The following is a 20,354-nucleotide window of genomic DNA, read 5'->3' as shown; positions in this document are numbered from 1 at the left end:
CAGCCTGACTAGCTATGTAACTATGCAGATAGAAAATGTGTTTTTACTTTAAAATCTCCTTCCTTCCTCTCTGGCACCCATTAGCACGACATACCCTAGACACCTTTATGTATATATGTAGCACATGCCATGGAACACCCAACTTGCATCCTGATTCATCTGACATATCTGGGACAATCTCTGTAAAAACATATTTAAGATCCACGCAGCAGTCAGAAAACTTTACTATCATTTCCAAAGGTTTACAAGCAGGTTAGAAAATCTGCTTTTGTACAAAAAAAGAACAGTCCTTTCCTTACACCTCTGCTAAAGTCATTTGTCATATGAGTCGGTCATAAAAGTCAAGGCAGGTTCAGCAGCTTTGATGAAGGTGGGCAGATCTGTTTATTCTCTATTGTTATCAGGTAAGGATCTCCCACAGGCAGCTAATTTTATGGAGCATCAAAGCTTACCCGACAGATGGCATCCTTGTGTGGGCCAGCCCATGAGTACCACGTTTGATGGAAGAAGATGGGTTTTTCATCGCATTTTTTGTGGCTTCTTCCAGCAGTTCCTTCCACCTAGGTAAAAACCACAAAGACGTAATTGACAATTGCCTTCAAATATAAACTATATCTGCCCGACCTGGGCCCCTCCACTTTTGTCCTGCAATCCGATTTCCTAGTGGACCCTACTTCTGGCTAGTGCAGGGGTTTCCTCTTCTTCCCCCTCCCTCCCTACTAAGCTTTCCATATCATCATTTCCATCCCCATCACTATTTGTATTAGACGACAGCACAGTGTTTTTCACACTTTAACCACTTGACCTCCAGAGGATTTACCCCCCTTAATGACCAGGCCTCTATTTGCTACTCGGCGCTGCACTAATTCAACTGATAATTGCACGGTCATGCAATGCTGCACCCAAACTAAATTTACGTCCTTTTTTTCACACAAATAGAGCTTTCTTTCAGTGGTATTTGATCACCTGTGCGCTTTTTATTTTTCACGCTATAAACAACAAAAGGCCAAAGATTTTGAAGAAAAACAATATTTTTTTACTTTCAGCTATAAAAAATATATAGTAAACTCAAAGTTGGTTATAAATTTAGGCCAAAATGTATTCTGCTCCATGTTTTTGGTAAAAAAAATCCCAATAAGTGTATATTGATTGCTTTTTGTGAACGTTATAGCGTCTACAAACTATGGTATAGATACTGCAATTTACGCCATTTTTTTGCTATACAGCACTGTGCTAGTTTAACGGACAATTGTGCGGTCATGCAATACGGTACATAAATGAAATTTACATCCTTTTTTTTTTCCACAAATTGAGCTTTCTTTCGGTGGTATTTGATCGCCTGTGCGGTTTTTATTTTTTGCGCTATAAAAAAAAAGCTGACAATTTTGAGGAAAAAAAACAATATTTTTTAGTTTTTGCTATAAAACATGTTCAGTAAAAAAAAATTTAAAAATCAAATTTAGTCATAAATTTCTGCCAAAATTCATTCTGTGACATGTCTTTGTTAAAAAAAAAACCCAATACGTGTAAATTAATTGGTTTACGTGAAAGTTATAGCGTTTACAAATGGCGGGAAAGATACTGGGATTTTTAGGGTTTTTTTATACTAATAATGGTGGCGATCAGGGACTTATGGCGGCGATCAGGGACTTATGGCGGGACTGCGGCGGACATTCTGACATTGGGGGGTACTGACTTGGGGTCACTGACATCCCCAGTGACACCAATACAGTGATCAGTGCAAAAAAAAAAACACTGACACTGTACTAATGGCACTGGGGAGGAAGGGGTTAACTTTATTTTGCAGGCAAGGGTTATCTGTGTGAGGGGAGTGTTTTACTAGGGGGCGGGGGTGTGTACTGCAGGGAACACTCCTGATCGGGAGAGGGACACTCTTCTGTCCCGGGCAGCGTGTTCTCGAGCTGTCAGGGAAGTGACAGATAGCACAGCTACTGCAGCTGTGCTCTCTGTCACTGATAGCAGCCGATCGCTGGGTCATAGCCGGTAAGGACCGGCTGTGACCCGGCGACTGACATCCGCGGCTGTGATCGGCAAGACAAGCAGGGCGGCGGTGCGCCTCGCGCTCCTCCTACCTGTTTACAAAACACACTGTAAGGGACCGCCCGGCGACACCACTAGCACTCCACTAATCAGGCGTCCCCAGCGCACGTAGTCTAAGTCCCAGAGTACTTGTTCACCAGGGCCCCTGATGGTGGGGATGGACTTGGAGTACCCCGGGACCAGGTCGTGCTTACTGAGGATACCCGTCAGTGGTAGGGGTGTTCGCCAGGAGCTCCCACGGAAGAGAGCCTGATATGAGGAGGTCTGGAGACCCCGTTGAGAGGGATGGATGGATGGATGGCTGAGCAAGTGCAGAGTCAGGCAAGCCGGGTCGGTAACGGGGAGGACAGTACGGTACAAGGCAGCAGGCAGAGAATAGTCGGGTCACACGCCAGGTCAGCAACAGTAGGTCAGATCCAATAGGGGACATACGGAAGAGAGGTCAGGCAAAGCAAGGGTCTGGGCAGGAGAATTCAGCAGTGGTCAGGTACAATCCGGGTCAGCAACTTACAGGTACAGGTTCAGGATACAGGATGCAGGGCAAGGATAAGACCAGAAGGCACCGAATGACAGCTCAGGGCCGTTTAAATATCGCGCCCTGCGCTGCCATTGGTGCCCAGCTTGCGTCCCTGCACAGGGTGGCATACTGCGCCTGCGCCAGGACCATCGCGGCGGGGATCGAGGGGATCCCTGACACACACGTTTTAAAATGTGGTTTTGCCTGCCCGTGCTGCCCTGCTGCCGTATTTCTACAGTGGCAGGGCGGCAAGTGGTTAAGGACTTATGCAAGTGGACATTAGCTCCAAAGTCCTGAAGCAAAAAATCTTCAGAGCATTTATTCATTTAGGGAGACACAGGTGTCATCTACAGCTGCCAATATAAGGGAATGGCTGTAGGTGTCCATACTGATTTATTATTATACAGGATTTATATAACGCCAACAGTTTGCTCAGCACTTTACAATACAAGTCCTCATGCATACGGGACGTTTTTACAGCGGCCGTTTTGGCTTTTGACGTTTTTTTTCTACAGCTAGTAAACTCCCCAGCATGTTATCCTATGTGTCCATGCACACATAGACTGTAATCAACGTTTTTTGGCTTTGACGCTTTTTGGCTGGAAAAAAACCAGGGCTAGTGGGTTTCTAGAGGAGCTTTTTAAGCTCTAACGCTGAAAAACGCAATAAAATGCAGCAAACCGGCAATTTATAAGAAAAAAAAAAAGCTGAAAAATTCAAGTTTTTAACGTGACTTTACACAGCTAACGTTACCAGCATTATCAAAATGTCCCGTGTGCATGACGGCTAAAGTGAGACAATACAGCAATGATACAGTTCAATACAAAGGTTTAGGAGGGTCCTGGGAGCTTACAATCTAATAGGGAGGGGCTGGTGGAACAAAAGGTAATAACTGTGGGGGGTGAACTGATGGGAGAAATAGAAGGTTCGGTTATTAGCTGAAGGCAGCATACCACGATTTATTGTGCATCGATGTTTACCCACATATGCATGTACCACAACACGAAAGTAGCAGGGAACAGTGGTCTGTTGCAGACTGTAGTTCCACTTGGAAACTAAATGCTTCCCCTAATCCACAATGAATCTCAGATCAATACCTCTATCTATAACTGGCACCCTTCTACTGCGGGACTCACATATTTTTCTCCGACGATGTCATGGCTACAAGCTCATAGATCTGTGGGCCCAATTCTGATGTGCAGATAATGAAGAATGCCCTCTTGTCTGTAAATGAAAGAAAAAAGCCCATATTCTGGGTTATATCACATACTAAAAACATATAATACCACAAGGAAAAGAAAGTGAATATTGAGATTACGATCTTACAATTACAATCCCAAATACAAAGCTGATTCATATTTAATTGATCACCAGTTAGCAGTACATGTCAACCAAACGTATAAACTATAAATGATCATAAAAATACTATTTGGGAAATAGGTCCAGACCATCATCCCTGGCAGCTGTCACCTCAATAACCACCAGAGGATACCTTTTTCATCAGGCTGTACCTTCACGGGACCTCCGGCTACATGGAATTTCTATGTGCACATTAAAATTGCACTTCCGGTGAGTGGGCAATTTTTCTACACCTTCATGTCAGGATGCTGGAATATACCCATTTGGATTGAAGTCATATATACTGTATCACTGGAATATACCCATTTGGATTGAAATCATATATATTACCTCGGACTGTTTACCATTCAGTTTACAGGACTTCTTTTTTGCCATATCTATGATAGTGTATAGAGCTGCACACTCCATTTTTATGTTGTAATCCTAGAAAGGCTTTGTGGTTCCTTTTTGTGCATTAGCAGCTTTATATGGTGCGCTCGCTAACTCACACATTTATAAAAATACTATTTGATGAAGTTAAAAAGTCTCAAGGCACATAAGATAAGCATGTGCCTTTCCCATGAAGAGAAAAGCAGCAGGTTTACTTTAATGTTACCCCAGCAAATGGTTATATTTCCCTCTTCCACTTATGCTCAGATGGTAAAGAGGATCTTCACTCACTTTTTCTTCTTTGATCCTCCTTCCAGCAAACTGCACCAATTATTTTTTTTTTTTTTGGGGGGGGGGGGGGACCTGTTTTTAGGGGATCATAGATCCATTATCTCCTGCACTCAAAGACTCAGATCAAACAGGCGTTAGTGACAAGCAGCGTGTTGTGTGTTCATCCGCTGGTGATCAGAGGTTGTGCAGCTCTATCATGAAGCTTAATAAAACTGTAGAGGAAGATGAACTGCTGTAATACTGACAATCAGTGGCTGAATGTCTCCTTGCCATGGGAACTCTGCCATACTGAAGTCTCTATCTGCTCAACCCAGGTATCTTTTTTAATAACATACACTATTTTATACTACACATAATAAAATGAACGCATCCTGTTTTTAAATTTTAAATAGCAATTGTGTTTTTGCATTTACATATATATGTATACATGTTTATTCTATGGATTCTCTCTATATATAAAAAAATGTTTTCCCTTTTTTTTTTGTACATGTTTTCTATATATACACCTTTTCTGTATGAGATTTTTGACATTATTATTATTACTATACGTATTACCATGAGTATTTTCATGTGTATTGCTATGCTCATCTAACAGTATCACCACCTGTTATACCATCATGATTCATGTAAATAGTTTGAGGGGAATTTGTATTTGTATTGTTTGGTGGCTTACAGCAGGTGACTATGCTATTTTAGCTCAACTGAGCAGACAAGGGGTTGTAATTTGAAAAAAGGGAGGGGGGGGGGTAAAGTGACAAACCTAAATGCCCCTTTCTGTCCGAGCTGCTCCTCCATAGATTCAGGTTGGTGAGTGAGCATTGTCACTCAAGGACAGGAAATATTAGACTGGTAAGGGGCAACATTTTTGTTTTTTGGTTTGGATATCTATTAAAGTTAACCTTTTGCTTTGCCCCACATAAGCAAAGTCCAGGTTCATTTCAAGGAAAGTTTTCCTTCTACCGGCATTTCCAAAGCATCTGCTATGCTTTCTAAATGGCCATGGAGCTGCCATCCATCCAATCTTACCTGTGGCTACAGGTCGCACCAGCACAGAATTCAACTTAATCACTGGGCTAAAGGTCTGCTTGGTATCAGAGGAGACCACCGTGGTTTTACTGTGACATTTAAGCACCAGCTTTTCATCCTGTTTCTGCAGTAGAACCAAGAGATCTTCCAAGAGGAGAACATGGAGGTCTGTAGGAACAAGACAAAAAATAAACTTGCGTACAAATAAATGCAACCCCTTTTATATTTATACATATTCATATTTAATATTTTTTTTACTGAACAATGGTTTATGGGGGTAGGGGGTGGCATGAAGCTCCAAAATGAAAATTCCATGCAGGTCCAACACACACAGGTAAAAAAGAAAGTGCAAAACTGAAGTTTCTAAGTTATTCTAACCTTAAAAACTAAGTTCAGCTCAGGGGCGGACTGACCATTTGGAAACTCGGGCACTGCCCGAGGGCCCGGGGTCAGTAGGGGGCCCCATGAGATGCCCCTGGTACCTTTTTCATAGGCTTTTTTGAGCTTGGGCAAGGACACAGGGGCCCCATGATCCCCTATTGCCCGGGGGCCCCATGAGTTGTCAGTCCGCCCCTGGTTCAGCTTTTCCATCAATAGACTATGAAGTCAGACTCCAGTAGATATTAAAGAACAGTTCAATTTTGTAAAATGTTCATTCATTTTATTCTCATATCTGTAGCTCAATTGGGTAGTCCTGGAAGTCTAACTGAAAAAACGCCCTATTAGTAACCCCCATGTCATGCCTTGTTGCTAGGACAAAAAAATTGGACATTCGCTCTTAGCAATAAGACAAGACATCTGAATTTCTAAATGTGAGTTTTTTCATACAGGCTTCCAAGGGGTCCAAATGGCCTACAGATATGACAACAATATTAATGACCATTTTTCAAAGCTGCACTGTTTTTTAATAACTACTGGGGCCCCTTGACTGCATAGGCTATTTTCTGGAAAATATAAACTTAGCCATTAAGATCTCCTGGTATTTCAAATTTGCAACATCTCACAGTATTTTAAATAATGCTTCAACTATGGTGGTGTCCTTTAAATCTTTACATTTAGATCTCTGAAGAGAGCAGATGGGGGTCATCAAAAATGACTGCATTGGGTGTTGATCTGTCTATAAACAGACCTTGTAGACAAGACTACATTTTTATGGGTATTAAAAGGATAAGATAACCTTCAAAACCTTGTCCTATGGCTATTATTTGCAACAAAATAAGCTGGTGCTAGACATAATGGTTTGCATAGATATGTATGGTAGTAGAGGGTTAGCCTGATCTTGGTCTGCAGAAGAGGCCATCCTTATCCCACTATGGGCACCTTTAGGACATTGCAATACAGATCCCATACCTATAGTCTTGTCTTTTGTAATCCTCCAGGTTAGAGAGCCCTCATGAATCATTCTTCTTGATGTCAAGTCCAAGTTCTGTAAGCAGAAAAGCATATTGTTATTCTCACTGCACAATAAAACTTGTATGATATTGGCCATCATTGTAACCAGAAAAGCTTAGCAGCAGAGAGTGGAAAAAGAAGCAGGGGGACAGCACTGGGGAATAGAGTGTAGGGATGGGCTCAGGCATGCTCCCCTACTAGTCCAAACTCACCTGAGCGATTCCGCCAGGAAGATGTCACTGTAGACCATACGTGGCCAAAGCATTCCTCACCAAATAGCCACACATATACATGTAAGTGTGGCAGCAGGGCAAAGGAATGCCTCAGTCCCTTATGATTGGTGGGGCATAGTGATAGCTTTCTGGAGGGATAGCTCAGGTGGGTTCGGACTAGTATCCAAATACCCAGATCTCATCCCTGATAGAGAGGAAGGGGAGTGATTGGCCACACTTTATGTATATACAAAGGGGATTCAATTCAAACTGGGACTTTTGCGTTTATAAAACAAAAGAACACATTACAAGGAGTGAAAACTGCATTTATTTTTCATCATATTCTCCTGCTACATTTATACACTTATCCCAGTGTTTAACTAATGCCTGGAAAGTTTCATCATACAAAAGATTTGTCAGTACGCCTGAACCATCCTAGGACAGCCAACTTCGCTTCTCCATGACTGTGTTCATTGTTCCCACAGGAAGATTTGTCTCTTGTGCAATTTCAGGACAGGTTATGCGTCTATTATCCAGAAACAGCTGTTCCACGTGCTAAATGTTCACAAGAATGACTGGTGTGAGCTGGGAACCTCCACGGCCGGGATCGTCACTGATGGATGTACAGCCATCTTTGAAACATTTACACCATTTAAATGTCTTACTGTGGCTGAGCGTCCCATCACTGTACTGTGCTTGAAGTCTTCTGTAGATATCCATAGGTTTTACGCCTTTGTTTATCACCACACACTACTCCATGCACGCACAATGTTGTACGTCATCTTGATTCTGGTGTCTGGACTGGCCTGCAACATGTGCGCCGCCTATCAGTAATAATAGGACACACTTGGCAGTTACTACTGCATGTAGTACCACCATGCTAGCATCCCTTTTGATACCTGGAAAATTAAAAGTCCCGGTTTGACTTGAACAGTGTGTGTGTGTGTGTGTGTGTGTGTGTGTGTGTGTGTGTGTGTGTGTGTGTGTACAGTTGTGTTCAAAATAATAGCAGTGTGTTGAAAAAAGTGAATAAAGCTCAAAATCCTTCTAATAGCTTTTATTTCCATCCACACAAATGCATTGGGAACACGACACATTCTATTCCAAATCAAAACATGAAGAAAAATAGATCAAATTTGTGTTGTTCCTCTAAAAAAATTTAAGAAAAGTGAATATTAGTCTGTTCAAAAAAATAGCAGTGTTTGTATTCTTCTTTACAAACTCAAACATTCACTATATAAACTGAAAAATGTTTGAAGATTTTGCTTTCCTTTGAATGACTTCATGAATATTTGGTTGTAGTCGCACTGTTTCTGAGAACTGCTGTACATCTGTGTTGCATGGAGTCACCCAACTTCTGGCCCCTGTGATCAGGTATTCCAGCCCAGGATGATTGGACGACATTCCACAGTTCTTCTCTATTTCTTGGTTTTGCCTCAGAAACTGCATTTTTGATGTCACCCCACAAGTTTTCTATTGGATTAAGATCCGGGGATTGGGCTGGCCACTCCATAACGTCAATCTTGTTGGTCTGGAACCAAGATGTTGCACGTTTACTGGTGTGTTTGTGGTCATTGTCTTGTTGGAACACCCATTTCAAGGGCATTTCCTCTTCAGCATAAGGCAGCATGACCTCTTCAAGTATTCTGATGTATTCAAACTGATCCATGATCCCTGGTATGCGATAAATAGGCCCAACACCGTAGTATGAGAAACATCCCCATATCATGATGCTTGCACCACCATGCTTCACTGTCTTCACAGTTTACTGTATCTTGAATTCAGTGTTTGGGGGTCGTCTGACAAACTGTCTCCGGCCACTAGACCCAAAAAGAACAATCTTACTTTCATCAGTCCACAAAATGTTGCGCCATTTCTCTTTAGGCCAGTCAATGTGCTCTTTGGCAAATTGTAACCTCTTCAGCACGTCTTTTTTTCACCAGTGGGACTTTGCGGGGACTTCTTGCAGATAGCTTGGCTTCACATAGGCGTCTTCTAATTGTAACAGTACTCACAGGGAACTTTACACCTTCTTTCATCTTCCTGGAGCTGATTGTTGGCTGAGTCAGCGCCATTTTGGCTATTCTTCTATCCATTCGAATGGTAGTTTTTCGCTTTCTTCCACGTCTTTCAGGTTTTGGTTGCCATTTTAAAGCATTTGCGATCATTTTAGCTGAGCAGCCTATCATTTTCTGCACTTCTTTATACGTTTTCCCCTCTCCAATCAACTTTTTAATCAAGGTACGCTGTTCTTCTGAACAATGTCTGGAACTACCCATTTTCCTCAACATTTCAGAGAGAAATGCACTGTAACCAGCATGCACAACATTTGCTGCCTTCCTTCCTTAAATAAGGGCAATAATTGCCACCTGTTTTTCAAAGAATGAATGACCTCACTAATAGAACTCCACACTGCTATTATTTTGAACATGCCCCTTTCAATTAGTGATTCAATTACACAGAATCAGCAGCATGCATGTCATTATTGTTGGGTCGGTTGGATTTCTATTACTCTACTACACCTGCTAGTAAATGATTTGCCATGTAGATATATCATTTCTACCAAAAACAGTGACTGATCCAGTTAGTGATGTCTGATTGCTATTATTTTGAACACAACTGTATATGTGTATACACATACATATATATACACACACACACACACACATATATACACACACACACACACACATAAATATAATGCATATATGTATAAAATATATATTTGTAGATAACAATGGAGATTTGAAGATATACTTTCAGGGCCAAACCAAAGACCTCTTCTGCACCACTGCAATAAGATACAAAATTATTATATCCAATAAAAGATACACATGTAGAAGAAGGAGCCTGTTTATCAACATGCAGACCCCAGTAAACAGCATAGGAAACCACCAAGGCATTCAATAGTATCGAATGAAACTACTTGTGGAATACTTTGGAAAGATTTGGCTTTGGGGACACGTTTATCTCCTGGGTTAAGTTGCTGTACTGCTCTCCACAGGCGGCTATTAGAGAGGGCTGCAGAATCTCCAAGACCTTCTAGCTAGAGGAGGGAACTAGGCAAGGTTGCCCACTGTACCTGTCTTATTTGCCATTCTATTGAGCCTCTAGCCTCCCTAGTTTGATCAATAGTAGAAACAGCCAACAAAAATTGAAATGGTAACATTCTAGAAACGGCTCCCCACAGGGTCACAAATCAAAAACAATATAGAATAACCTCTTGCTGCCCACAAATGCTAACCCTTCTTGCTGCAGCACATGTCCAACCATGGACGGTTGAGGTTTCTGTGTTGAGAAAGTGCTCAGCAGAGTGACCAAGCTCTCAGACAGTTCATTTTTTTTTTGCTATGATCAGGTGCCCCTCTGAGTGTATAGACCCACCTAAAGGGACACCGGGGCTAGGCAGGAAGGGGTTAAGACACTGTGCTGTCCCATTCACCTTAAACTCTGCTGCCAGTGGATTACTGGTCCTCTCCAGGGATGTGGTGTCCAGACGTTTCTGGTACTCCGCCAGTCGATATCCATTCTCCCTCTGTTTCACTGATTCGTTCACGTATTTCAGGATGTCCCGACATCGATCCCGGCAACGGCAAAGCTTCTCATATTCCAGTGAGCTGGCTGCAAGACATGATGCTAACATGTTAAAATGTATGTCAACCCAAACAATGAATTTCTATTATTTGCATCCTTCTGGCCTGTTAAATACAGTTACCATTTACCATTGAAGGTGTTTTGTTCTACCAGTTTGATAAATGCCAAAAAAACACTAGTTGATCCTGCCAGAAATCTTATGAGCTGCTAACTTCCTGTGTTCCCTGCCTGTGCTGCACCCTCTTTAGCATCATTTCCAGTTCTGTCTGTGGGCTACATCACACATCCCCCCCATGCTATGGAGATGAGGAAAGGGAGAAAAGTTCCGTAGCATTGTCCAAGGGCAACAACATTGCTACTCCATAGAAACAGTATGGCAATTGATCATTGTAACTCTAGAAGAGGAAGTGTGTTACTGGCAGGATCACCAGATGAAAATAAACAGGAGTCTGAAAATAGAAAATCATGCAGCTCCCATATCAAAGAACTAGTAAGCTTCATAAAATTAAATTTTTGTCCTTAGGTTTAAATACTTCAAAATTCATAGCTTGGCTAAAAAAAAATGTTGTATAATAAATCTACCTCGTTCTCTTTATTACCTCTTTTACCACCACCACTGTATGCCATATGTTGGTGGTGAAGGGGTTTTACACACACTTCTGGTGGCTGCAGTCGCTGGGAATGTGTTTAAATCTGATAAGCTGACTGTCGGCTGTTAGATGGAAGCAATCGGGCAGCTCTGCAGGTGCCCAAGATCTTCTGCACACCCCCATAAGTGATGCCCCCTCCCCACCCCATGCTGCCTCCTTCATGCTTCTTCAGCTCCGCACACCCATCGGAAAACCCGGCACCAACATGGCAGGTGCCACTGGGTAGAGGGGATAGGTAGACAGACGTTCACCAATCTCTCCTTCCTGCTAATACCGCAGAATCAACATGTAAAACATCATTTCCAGGTCTTGGTGTCACTTTCCTCAGCCAATATAAAGAGTTACATAGTTAGTCTGACCGAAAAAAGACACGCGTCCATCTAGTTCAACCATAAAATATGGCCGGGAAGAAGCTAATGGAGCATGCTTTGAGCTCCATTAGCTTAATTGGAGGGGAGGTGAGGCATCATGAGTCATTTAGGTCCCTGATGTCTCAATAAAGACATGTCATAAAAAAAAAAATCATCACATAGGGGACTTTTTGTTCTTTATGTGATAAAAAATAAAGTCAAAATAAGAGTAAAAAAAAATTAAAGTTACATCCGAGCACTTAACTCCCTCAACAAATTTTTTGAGCTCCACATACATGCATGTATGTATGAATATATATACAAGGGTCAGGGACACCTAGGTGAGAGAACGTCAATTGCGATACACATTACATATCATCACAGACACCAGAATCAGAGCAATAATTCCAGGCCCATTGTTCATGGTTAACTCTAAACTGATAACTTGTAGAGGCTTTTACATGTTGCCTATGGAAAATATACGATACCGAAGTTTGTCGCTGTTTCAAGGGCACATGCGATTTTAAGGTTGGAGATGTTGGGCATCTATTTACTCGGTGCAACTTCACCTTTTATATTTTACAATAAAATTATTATATTGTGTTTGTGTGCCCTAAAACTAACTTTAGTGTATTTTTTTACCCCTGGAGGAAGCCTAGGGTTCCTCAGATCCCTGGTTGAGAATAGCTGATGTAACTGAACTGACTTATTTGCAATACATAAGCATAAATAAAATGGAGAAGATAAAGTGGAGAAAAGAAAAACTCCTGCATTTCCATAAAATTAAAATTTTCTTGAAATATCCTGTGGGTCCCCCTGAATACATATCCAAAAAGAAGAAGGCCTGCCCATAGAAAAGACAGGAGGACATGAGAAGACAAACATAGTTCAAGAAACAACTTGAGATTGATAAACAGTTACAGTGGGAGTCCGCAATAGATAAAAAAAAAATAGAGGAAAAAAAGATTACATTAGATCACTCTAGTGGCAAGGTGTGTTGGACTGGCATAATATGGGAGACCTGAATCCACACAATGGCCATTGATAGGTGAGCTTAGAAGACCAAGGACCCCAAAGTGTTCATGGAGACTATGCTGGTCAAATACGAACAGGTAGGCAATGATGAGAGGGTTCATCCCACAGTATGGCGGAAAATAACTGACTCTTGATATGACAATGAGAAAATAATATAAATGGGTATTGACTCAAGGGAGAGGGGGAGTAAGACACAGTAGGAAAACAGGGAAAGGGCAGGACAGGGTTCGTCAGAGTATCCTGGAAGGTAAAGATGGGAGGGAGACAACACTGTGTTAGGAACAGAAGGAGATGGACAATACAGAAAAACATGGGACGATAAGGGCAGATTTTCATAGGGAATAGATAGTTTGGGTGGGAAACCGTGCTGGACTGGTGTCCAAGCAACAGGTCTCTATGTTAAGGGTATAGGGGGAATCGCTTCCAATGGGCTGAACCCCAATTTTAGGTGGGAGACGCCATTGGGGTCAAGGCTTTAAGATAACAACAATGGGACTGTTACCGCATGGAATTACCCCTTAATGAATGATCTTACCATCTGTGTGTTTGATGATGTTCTCCAGCAGCAGTGGGTATTTGGTCAATCGCTGCATTTCCGACACTATTAAATCCTTAAGCTGTAGCCTTCGACATTGGGGACTGCTCTCCGCCTCCTAACATTAGCACATGCAAAAAAAGGAACATGGTGAACAAAAATTAGAATTTGAAACAATCTGATTATAAAAAGCACAAGGGACAATTGGGGGGCGGAGGGGATTCAGTGAAGCACTACCGACAGTTTTCTGACGCTATGGCTCTTTAAAATGGTGTCAGGAATGGACTCACCACTGGTGATGGGACTCACCTGCCGTGTGGGCTCAGTACCAGGGCTGGCCAGCGGGTGCTCTCAGCAGCCAAAAGCTCACTCCTGCAATCAAGTCATCACCTGAGGCTAATTGCAGAAGGTGTATTTAAGGAGTGGCCAGGCCTGCAATCAGTGCCTTGGTGTATGTTTCCCATGAGCCCCTGTACCTGCATCCTGTCTGCTTCCTGCCTGATCCTGTTTCTGCTTTGATCCCGACTCTGAACGAACTCCGCCTGTCCTGACCTCGGCTATTCCTGACCACTCTTCTGCCTGCTGCTTTGTGTCTTGTCTGCCCGATGGTTCCTGACCCGGCCTGCCTGACCACTCCACCTCACCAGCCCTGACTGCTCTTGTCTGTGTTCATTCCGTTTTCAGTTGGAGGTTTGGTTTTGGTATATTGTGTGTTTTATATTTGTGTATAACCTGTAATAAATTATATTGTTACACCATACTTAAAACTGCATTTCCCTGTGTCAGTTCACACATCTCTGGTCTTACCGGGAGCCCTGACAAATGGCCTGCGCCAGATCCAAAAATCCCTACCGCCCATTTCGGCAACGTTACCAGCATGTACTGCCATTTTTACAAAGTGACACTATTAATGCAGCAAATTAAAAAATAATTACCTTTGGTTTGCGCTGGAGGACGCTTTATGGACACTAGAGGCAACGAAGACCTACTCTAACTTGGCATACAGAAACAGGACGAATGCCTGTCCCTGTACACAGTGTAGCAAAGTGGCATATTTAACACTGCTAACCTCTCCCTTCCTAAGGGGAACTTCCCAAGGACCTCCTAGCAACCAGTGAAGCTTAAGTGGGTGGTGCCTGATGGAGAAGCCAATACGGTAGTAACCTAGCAGGTCCACTTTGGCTTTAGAGTCCACTTGCCAGCAGGCAAAGAGTGGACCCTAAAGCCAATAGCAGACTATTTATTGGCTAAGGTTCTGCCCACTGCCTGCTGTCGATCAAAAATGAGGATCTAATGTCTGTGAATCCCCATCAGGCTCCACCTGCCAGGTACAAAACTCCTTGGCTGCTGCACTGACAGTGTTAGGGAAGAAGCACAGTTGCGATGAGGGCAGAAAGTCCAAATGGAAGCTCCACCTCCATATACAGTGCCTGCCCCAGGATCATGCACCTATCTACAACGGGTACATGAATCTGTCTCCTACAAAGAGATTGGAGGCACATCGAAATTCTAAAGAGTGTCTTAAACGCTCTTTAAGAGTTCCCCTGAATGTTGGTAAAGGACATAAGGAATGAGAAAATAAGTAACGAAAAAGAAATGAAGACAAAAAGAGAATAAGATGTGATTAAGTAGGACATCACCTGCATAAAGAGATTAAACCGGGCTTCTTTCCTCTTTTTGGTTTTGATGAGGTCAAGTGCAATGGTTTGGCAAGAACAAAACTTGGCTGTTTCTTCACGAACTTCCTCTCCAGGAGGTCCATCGAACTATAGAAAGCATAAATAATTGTAAGAGTTGACCCTTCCATGCTCACAATGTACACAAGTAAAAACTTTCATATGGGGAGACAAAATTGTTTGGCCAAGCAGATCAAGTTCCTCAAATTTTTTAAAACACTTTTCAAGGAAAAATACTTTTTTTTGCATTCATATAAATGACCTCTAATGATGAGTATCCTATCAGCTAACCTAGCTCAAATAGCTGCTGTTTACGGTACAAATCCTAGCTCCATTGATGCTAAATATTACCCATAGAGCTCTTCTTCTGTCTGCACACATGCTGCAGTGGCTCCATAGGGAGCTGGCTGGTAATAAGAGCCACAGAAGGCTGTGGAAGACAAACTATCCCTGGCTGGAAGGAAAAGAATAGACACATAATGAACGTCTATCACACTGCAAAGGAAAGTGACTAAAAGCAAAACTTTTTTTGTTTTTAATTTTGGGTTGTGTGGGGAGGAATTAGAACAGCTGTCAGTTTTTTTTTTGCTGTCTGTGCCCCCATTAGGAAGATTCACCCTCTCTTTATGTCCTGTCCTGAAAGTAAAGAAAACCCCAAAGTTTGACTTGACATCAAAACACTAATGAAGGGGATCCAATGGGGAGACTATCTCTGGTGACAAACTGGGATAACCTAATTTTGGGGGGGGGGGGGGGATTCCGTCTCCCTTCCCGTTTTGGCTATAGGTCGGGAAGTGAAGGGAAATTTCCCCAATGGGAAAGGGATGGCAAGGGGTTATAACATTCCCTTACGAAAATTGTATTACTTACCTTAATTTGCCTTTTCTGGTACCAATCCATGGCAGCATACGTGTGGTAGAACACTGCCATGTTGGTGCCAGGAAAATTGTATCAAATACTTGCCATAATATTCTGGTGCCAATCCATGGCAGCATACTACCATATGTATGTTTCCATGTTGGGGCTGGGAAAAATATTTGCCTTTAGTCACAAGTGTATCCACAGTATATATTCACAGTTTTCATGTAGGTTCAAGAACCCTTTAAGTGAGCTTTATAGGAAAATACATTTTTCCTTTAAGACCCAACCAAACCCTAACGTGAGAGATGTTACATTAATTTTACAGCCAACGTCAGCAAGCATAAAAAAAAATACAACCTTCGTTTTTGCAGCCTTACCCGAAACAACATGAGATCACCAATCTCCTTGACGACAGGTCCTTCTTCCCTCACCCGTTTCATGACTTCTGCCAGAGAATCTGGGGTAGAAAACAGAACATTGTATATAAACTTACAACAGTCTAATTACTCCACTAAAAGAATACATTTTCGTTTTTAATGTTATCAGCGGGAATTGTGGTTTATGCCCTAAAGGCAAAATAAAAAGGTCAACAGTCACCTTAGTGAAAATTTGTACTCAGGGAAACAGATTGTAACGGAACCGGACCCCGACTGCGCTAGGGTATTTCCGTTAGACTCCCGCTTCCCTGTCCGAACATTATCCACGGACCCCACCGCTGACCATACAGGAAATAGACAGCACCAGACTCTCTTAGGACAGGAAGTCAACTGCTTTATTTTCACACAAACACAAGATATATACACAAGGCGGGGAAATACAACCAGGAACAGGAAACACATCAGCAGGCTGTCCCATCAGGGAAGGGCTGCAGGAAACACCCCCCCACCAAACCAAGACACACAATAGAACAAAGGGATGCAGCACATGGCAGTGAACAATGGACAACCACTGGGCAGTAAACAATGAACAACCCCCACACCAATACACAAACATTACATCCCAAAATAGTTTTCTAGAACAATGGGATGCAGCCGCATGGCAGAGAACAATGGACATTCCACCCTGTACCCCTAACAGGCACAGGGTGCCTTAGACATAAGAGGAATATGAGGAGCTGAGACAGGGGTCCCCCCACCCCCAAAAGTCACTCCCTTCACACAGATCATTGGTTGAGCTCCTTCTGAAAATGCTAGCTGACATTGGCCCTGCCTTCAAGGAGCTGATCAAGTAGGCAGGAAAATATAGAGAGATCGGTACTAGTATCAGCAAGATCAAGATTCAGGGTCAATGCAGTGATAGAAAGGACAATCTTCATATAAACACAGCATGGGAGGTTGCCTTAGAGACATGTCACCAAAGTCCTGTATAAACCAGGCAAAATGTCATGATGCTCCAAGCCCTCTGGTGAGGCCACATGATGGTGGCGTAACGCGTAAGGGGTGGAGCCGGTGACGCAAGTATGCTACAACAGAAAGTCTAGCAGAAGGGAGTCAGCTCGGCATATACAGTAAGTGGAGTCCATTCATGCCTTAAGGGGACAGTGCAGACCTTGCAGAATAAAGTGAATTCAGTGTGCCAACTCCATCCACACCTTAAGGGGGCAGTGCAAGCCTGATCTCTGTAGTGCACCAGATCAGTGCACATTACCATGTGAGCGTTTTTATGGTTGAATAGTAATAAATGTGGTTACAAAAAACACTAGGATGGTTTAATTTTTTTTTTTTTTAGCACCGTTGAAGAATATATATAAACCAAGTAACATCATACAGATCAGTGGAGTTGTATGGGGGTATGAAGTAGAAATAAGGATCCATCTGGGTTTTAACACCAATCCAGGCTACAATACCCCCTTAAAGGGGAGGGCCCATCCTGACCTAGTTTTTATAAGTCAAAACGCCAGGTGATCGGATTGCAGTGAAGGTGTGAGGAACACGTGGTGATTCACAGTAGAAGATTGCTGTGGAACACAAGATTGAAAAGAATTGGGACTATATTATAAATCATGGGACATGTTTCACTACAGAAGATTTCTTAATTAATGATGGTTTTAAGTGGGTATATATGAACATTGCAGGACTGTTTTGTGAGATTTGCAGTAAAATCGCCCCCACTAGATTTACAGACAGGAGAAAAAACCTCAAAGAAGGAGTAAGCCATCCCTGCTCTGTGCAAAAATGTAGGCTTTGGCTGCAGCTGGTCTTTAAATTGGCAAGACAAATCATGGCTTATTGGCTGTGTTTGAAATACAAGATGTGATTTTCTCAGCTGCATAATTAGCGGTCTTAAGAATGGAAATCAGGTTGGCTTTGCTGAAGAGTGGGACACCTGCCAGTAGCAACTGCTACAAGATAACGGGACAGAGCAGAAGAGATGGCTGTGAAACCAAGACTGGTTATATATTCAGTAGTCAATTGGAAATCATGTCCAAGTTCTACTTATGCCAATCAAACGTGTTCAAGCCACAGTTGGAAGACTTGTATTCCAGCCAGAAGGCCAAGAACTGTATTATCGGTAAGGGATGTATCAGTAATCACACTGGGTTGTGTGTGAAAATCCCAGTAGATCAGCAGTTTTTGAAATACTCAGACCAGCCCGTCTGGCAGCAACAACCATGCCATGTTCAAAGTCACCTAAATCCCCTTTCTTCCACATTCTGATGCTCGGTTTGAACTTCAGAAAGTCATCTTCATCATGTCTACATGCCTAAATGCATTGAGTTGCTGCTATGTGATTGGCTGATTAGCAATTTGTGTTACCAAGTAATTGAACAGGTGTATCTAATTGTCAGGAATGGACTCGCCAATAGTGGTGGGACTCACCTGCCTTGTGGGTTGCAGTACCAGGGCTGGCCAGCGGGTGCTCTCAGCAATCAGAGGCTCATTCCTGCAATCAGCCAAAACACCTGAGGCTGATTGCAGGAGGTGCATATCATATAAGGAATGACCAGGCCTGTGATCTGGGCCTTGGTGTATGTTTCCCATGAGCCCCTGTACCTGGTATCCTGTGTTCCTGCCTTGTTGCTGACCCTGCTTTGATCCTGACCATCTCCTGTTGAACCCCTGGCTTGCCTGACCTTCTGCCTGATCCTCGGTACCGCACTGCCCGCTACCTGCTGAACCTGGCTTGTGACCCCGACCATTCTCTGCTTGCTCCTCCTGTACCACGCTGCCCGCACGATACCGACCCGGCCTGTCTGACTACGCTTACTTCATCCGACGATCCATCCATCCCGCACGGATCACCTTTGGTAAGTCTGCCTGCCTGCCTCTTCCCATCAGACTCCGTTCCTGCACTCCCCTGCCAGTACTCTCTACCACAGCCGGACGCACTAAGGGGTCGTGACCTGGTTCCAGTCTGCACCAAGTCCATCCTCACCATCAGGGGCCCTGGTGAATAGCAGGCTGGTACTTAGACCCTGCGCCCTGAGGAAATCCGTGTTGTGGGCTGCTAGAGACACTGCCAAGTGGCACCTGACAGTACCTTATGGCCTGCCTGACCATTCCACCTCTCCAGCCTGACTACGCCTGTGTTCTTGAAGCCTGCTACTTCCCTGTGTCAGTCCACACATTTTTGGTCATACCCGGATCCCTAACACTAATAAAGTGGCCGGGGAGAGTATATTCTCTGGCCAAAGGTTTTTGGAAACTGAATTATTGAGTTCAGGTGTTTCCACTGAAGGCAATGCTACAAAATGCAACATTTTAGGTAATTGTGCTCTTCAACCTTGTAAAAACAGTTTGGTGAAGGCCCTTTTCTATTCTAGTGTGGCTGTTCTCCATGCACAAAGCCAACTCCATGAACATATGGCTTGACCACTCTGGTGTGGAGGAACTTGAGTGAGCTGCTTGAAGTCCTGACCACAACCCTACTGAACACCTTTGGGATGAATTGAGTCAGGTCTTCTTAATCCAATATCAACAACTCACAAATGCTCATTTGGTTTACATAGTTACATGGTTAGTCTGGCTGAAAATAGACAAAAGTCCATCCAGTTCAACCATAAAAAAAAAAGTTATAATCCTAGACCCACAGTTGACCCAGAGGATCCATTTATTTAATGGACGCAAATTCATGCAAGTCCTCCCAAAAGAGTGGAGGCTTTTATAGCTGCAGCCTAATATTAGGGCTCAAGCAACCAGCCCTGTTGGGCATTATGTCCTATTTTTCAGTTAACACCAACATGCTGCATTGGTGTGCACTGAAATGAAGTAGGAAATGTTGCATTTTTCTGCAGCATGTTGTTATGCGCTACAATCTATGGCAAAGTGCTGCTGTGCATAGAATTAGATGAACTGTCAAATTTAATAAAGTAAAAAATAACCTGTGATGCATTGTCCAACCAGTTGCAGGTGCACATTATGCAAAACTTAACATGCACCTGTTGGTGTAAATGAGCTCTAATGCCCTCGGCTTTGGGAGTGGAGAT

General features: G+C 43.0%; 1 protein-coding gene across 5 annotated transcripts in view; it reads right to left on the bottom strand.

Moving 5' to 3' along the window:
- Positions 1–20,354, bottom strand: part of ARHGEF11 (Rho guanine nucleotide exchange factor 11) — a 292,457-nt gene that overhangs the window by 20,472 nt on the left and 251,631 nt on the right. For all 5 annotated transcript variants that reach the window (XM_089659295.1, XM_089659290.1, XM_089659293.1 and 2 more), the window contains 8 exons: positions 16,306–16,385; positions 15,032–15,157; positions 13,392–13,509; positions 10,670–10,848; positions 6,974–7,049; positions 5,624–5,791; positions 3,715–3,802; positions 453–560 (listed from right to left, as the gene is read on the bottom strand). In XM_089659295.1, coding sequence (XP_089515421.1) covers positions 453–560; positions 3,715–3,802; positions 5,624–5,791; positions 6,974–7,049; positions 10,670–10,848; positions 13,392–13,509; positions 15,032–15,157; positions 16,306–16,385 — 943 coding nt within the window. The remainder of the gene's footprint in view (positions 1–452; positions 561–3,714; positions 3,803–5,623; positions 5,792–6,973; positions 7,050–10,669; positions 10,849–13,391; positions 13,510–15,031; positions 15,158–16,305; positions 16,386–20,354) is intronic.

The sequence above is a fragment of the Staurois parvus genome, unplaced genomic scaffold, assembly GCF_062004578.1.
Source record: "Staurois parvus isolate SC_StPar_1 unplaced genomic scaffold, SC_StPar_1.0 ptg001146l, whole genome shotgun sequence".
NCBI lineage: Eukaryota > Metazoa > Chordata > Amphibia > Anura > Ranidae > Staurois > Staurois parvus.
The sequence above is the reverse complement of the archived record's forward strand: the minus strand, read 5'-3'. Positions and strand labels throughout refer to the sequence as shown.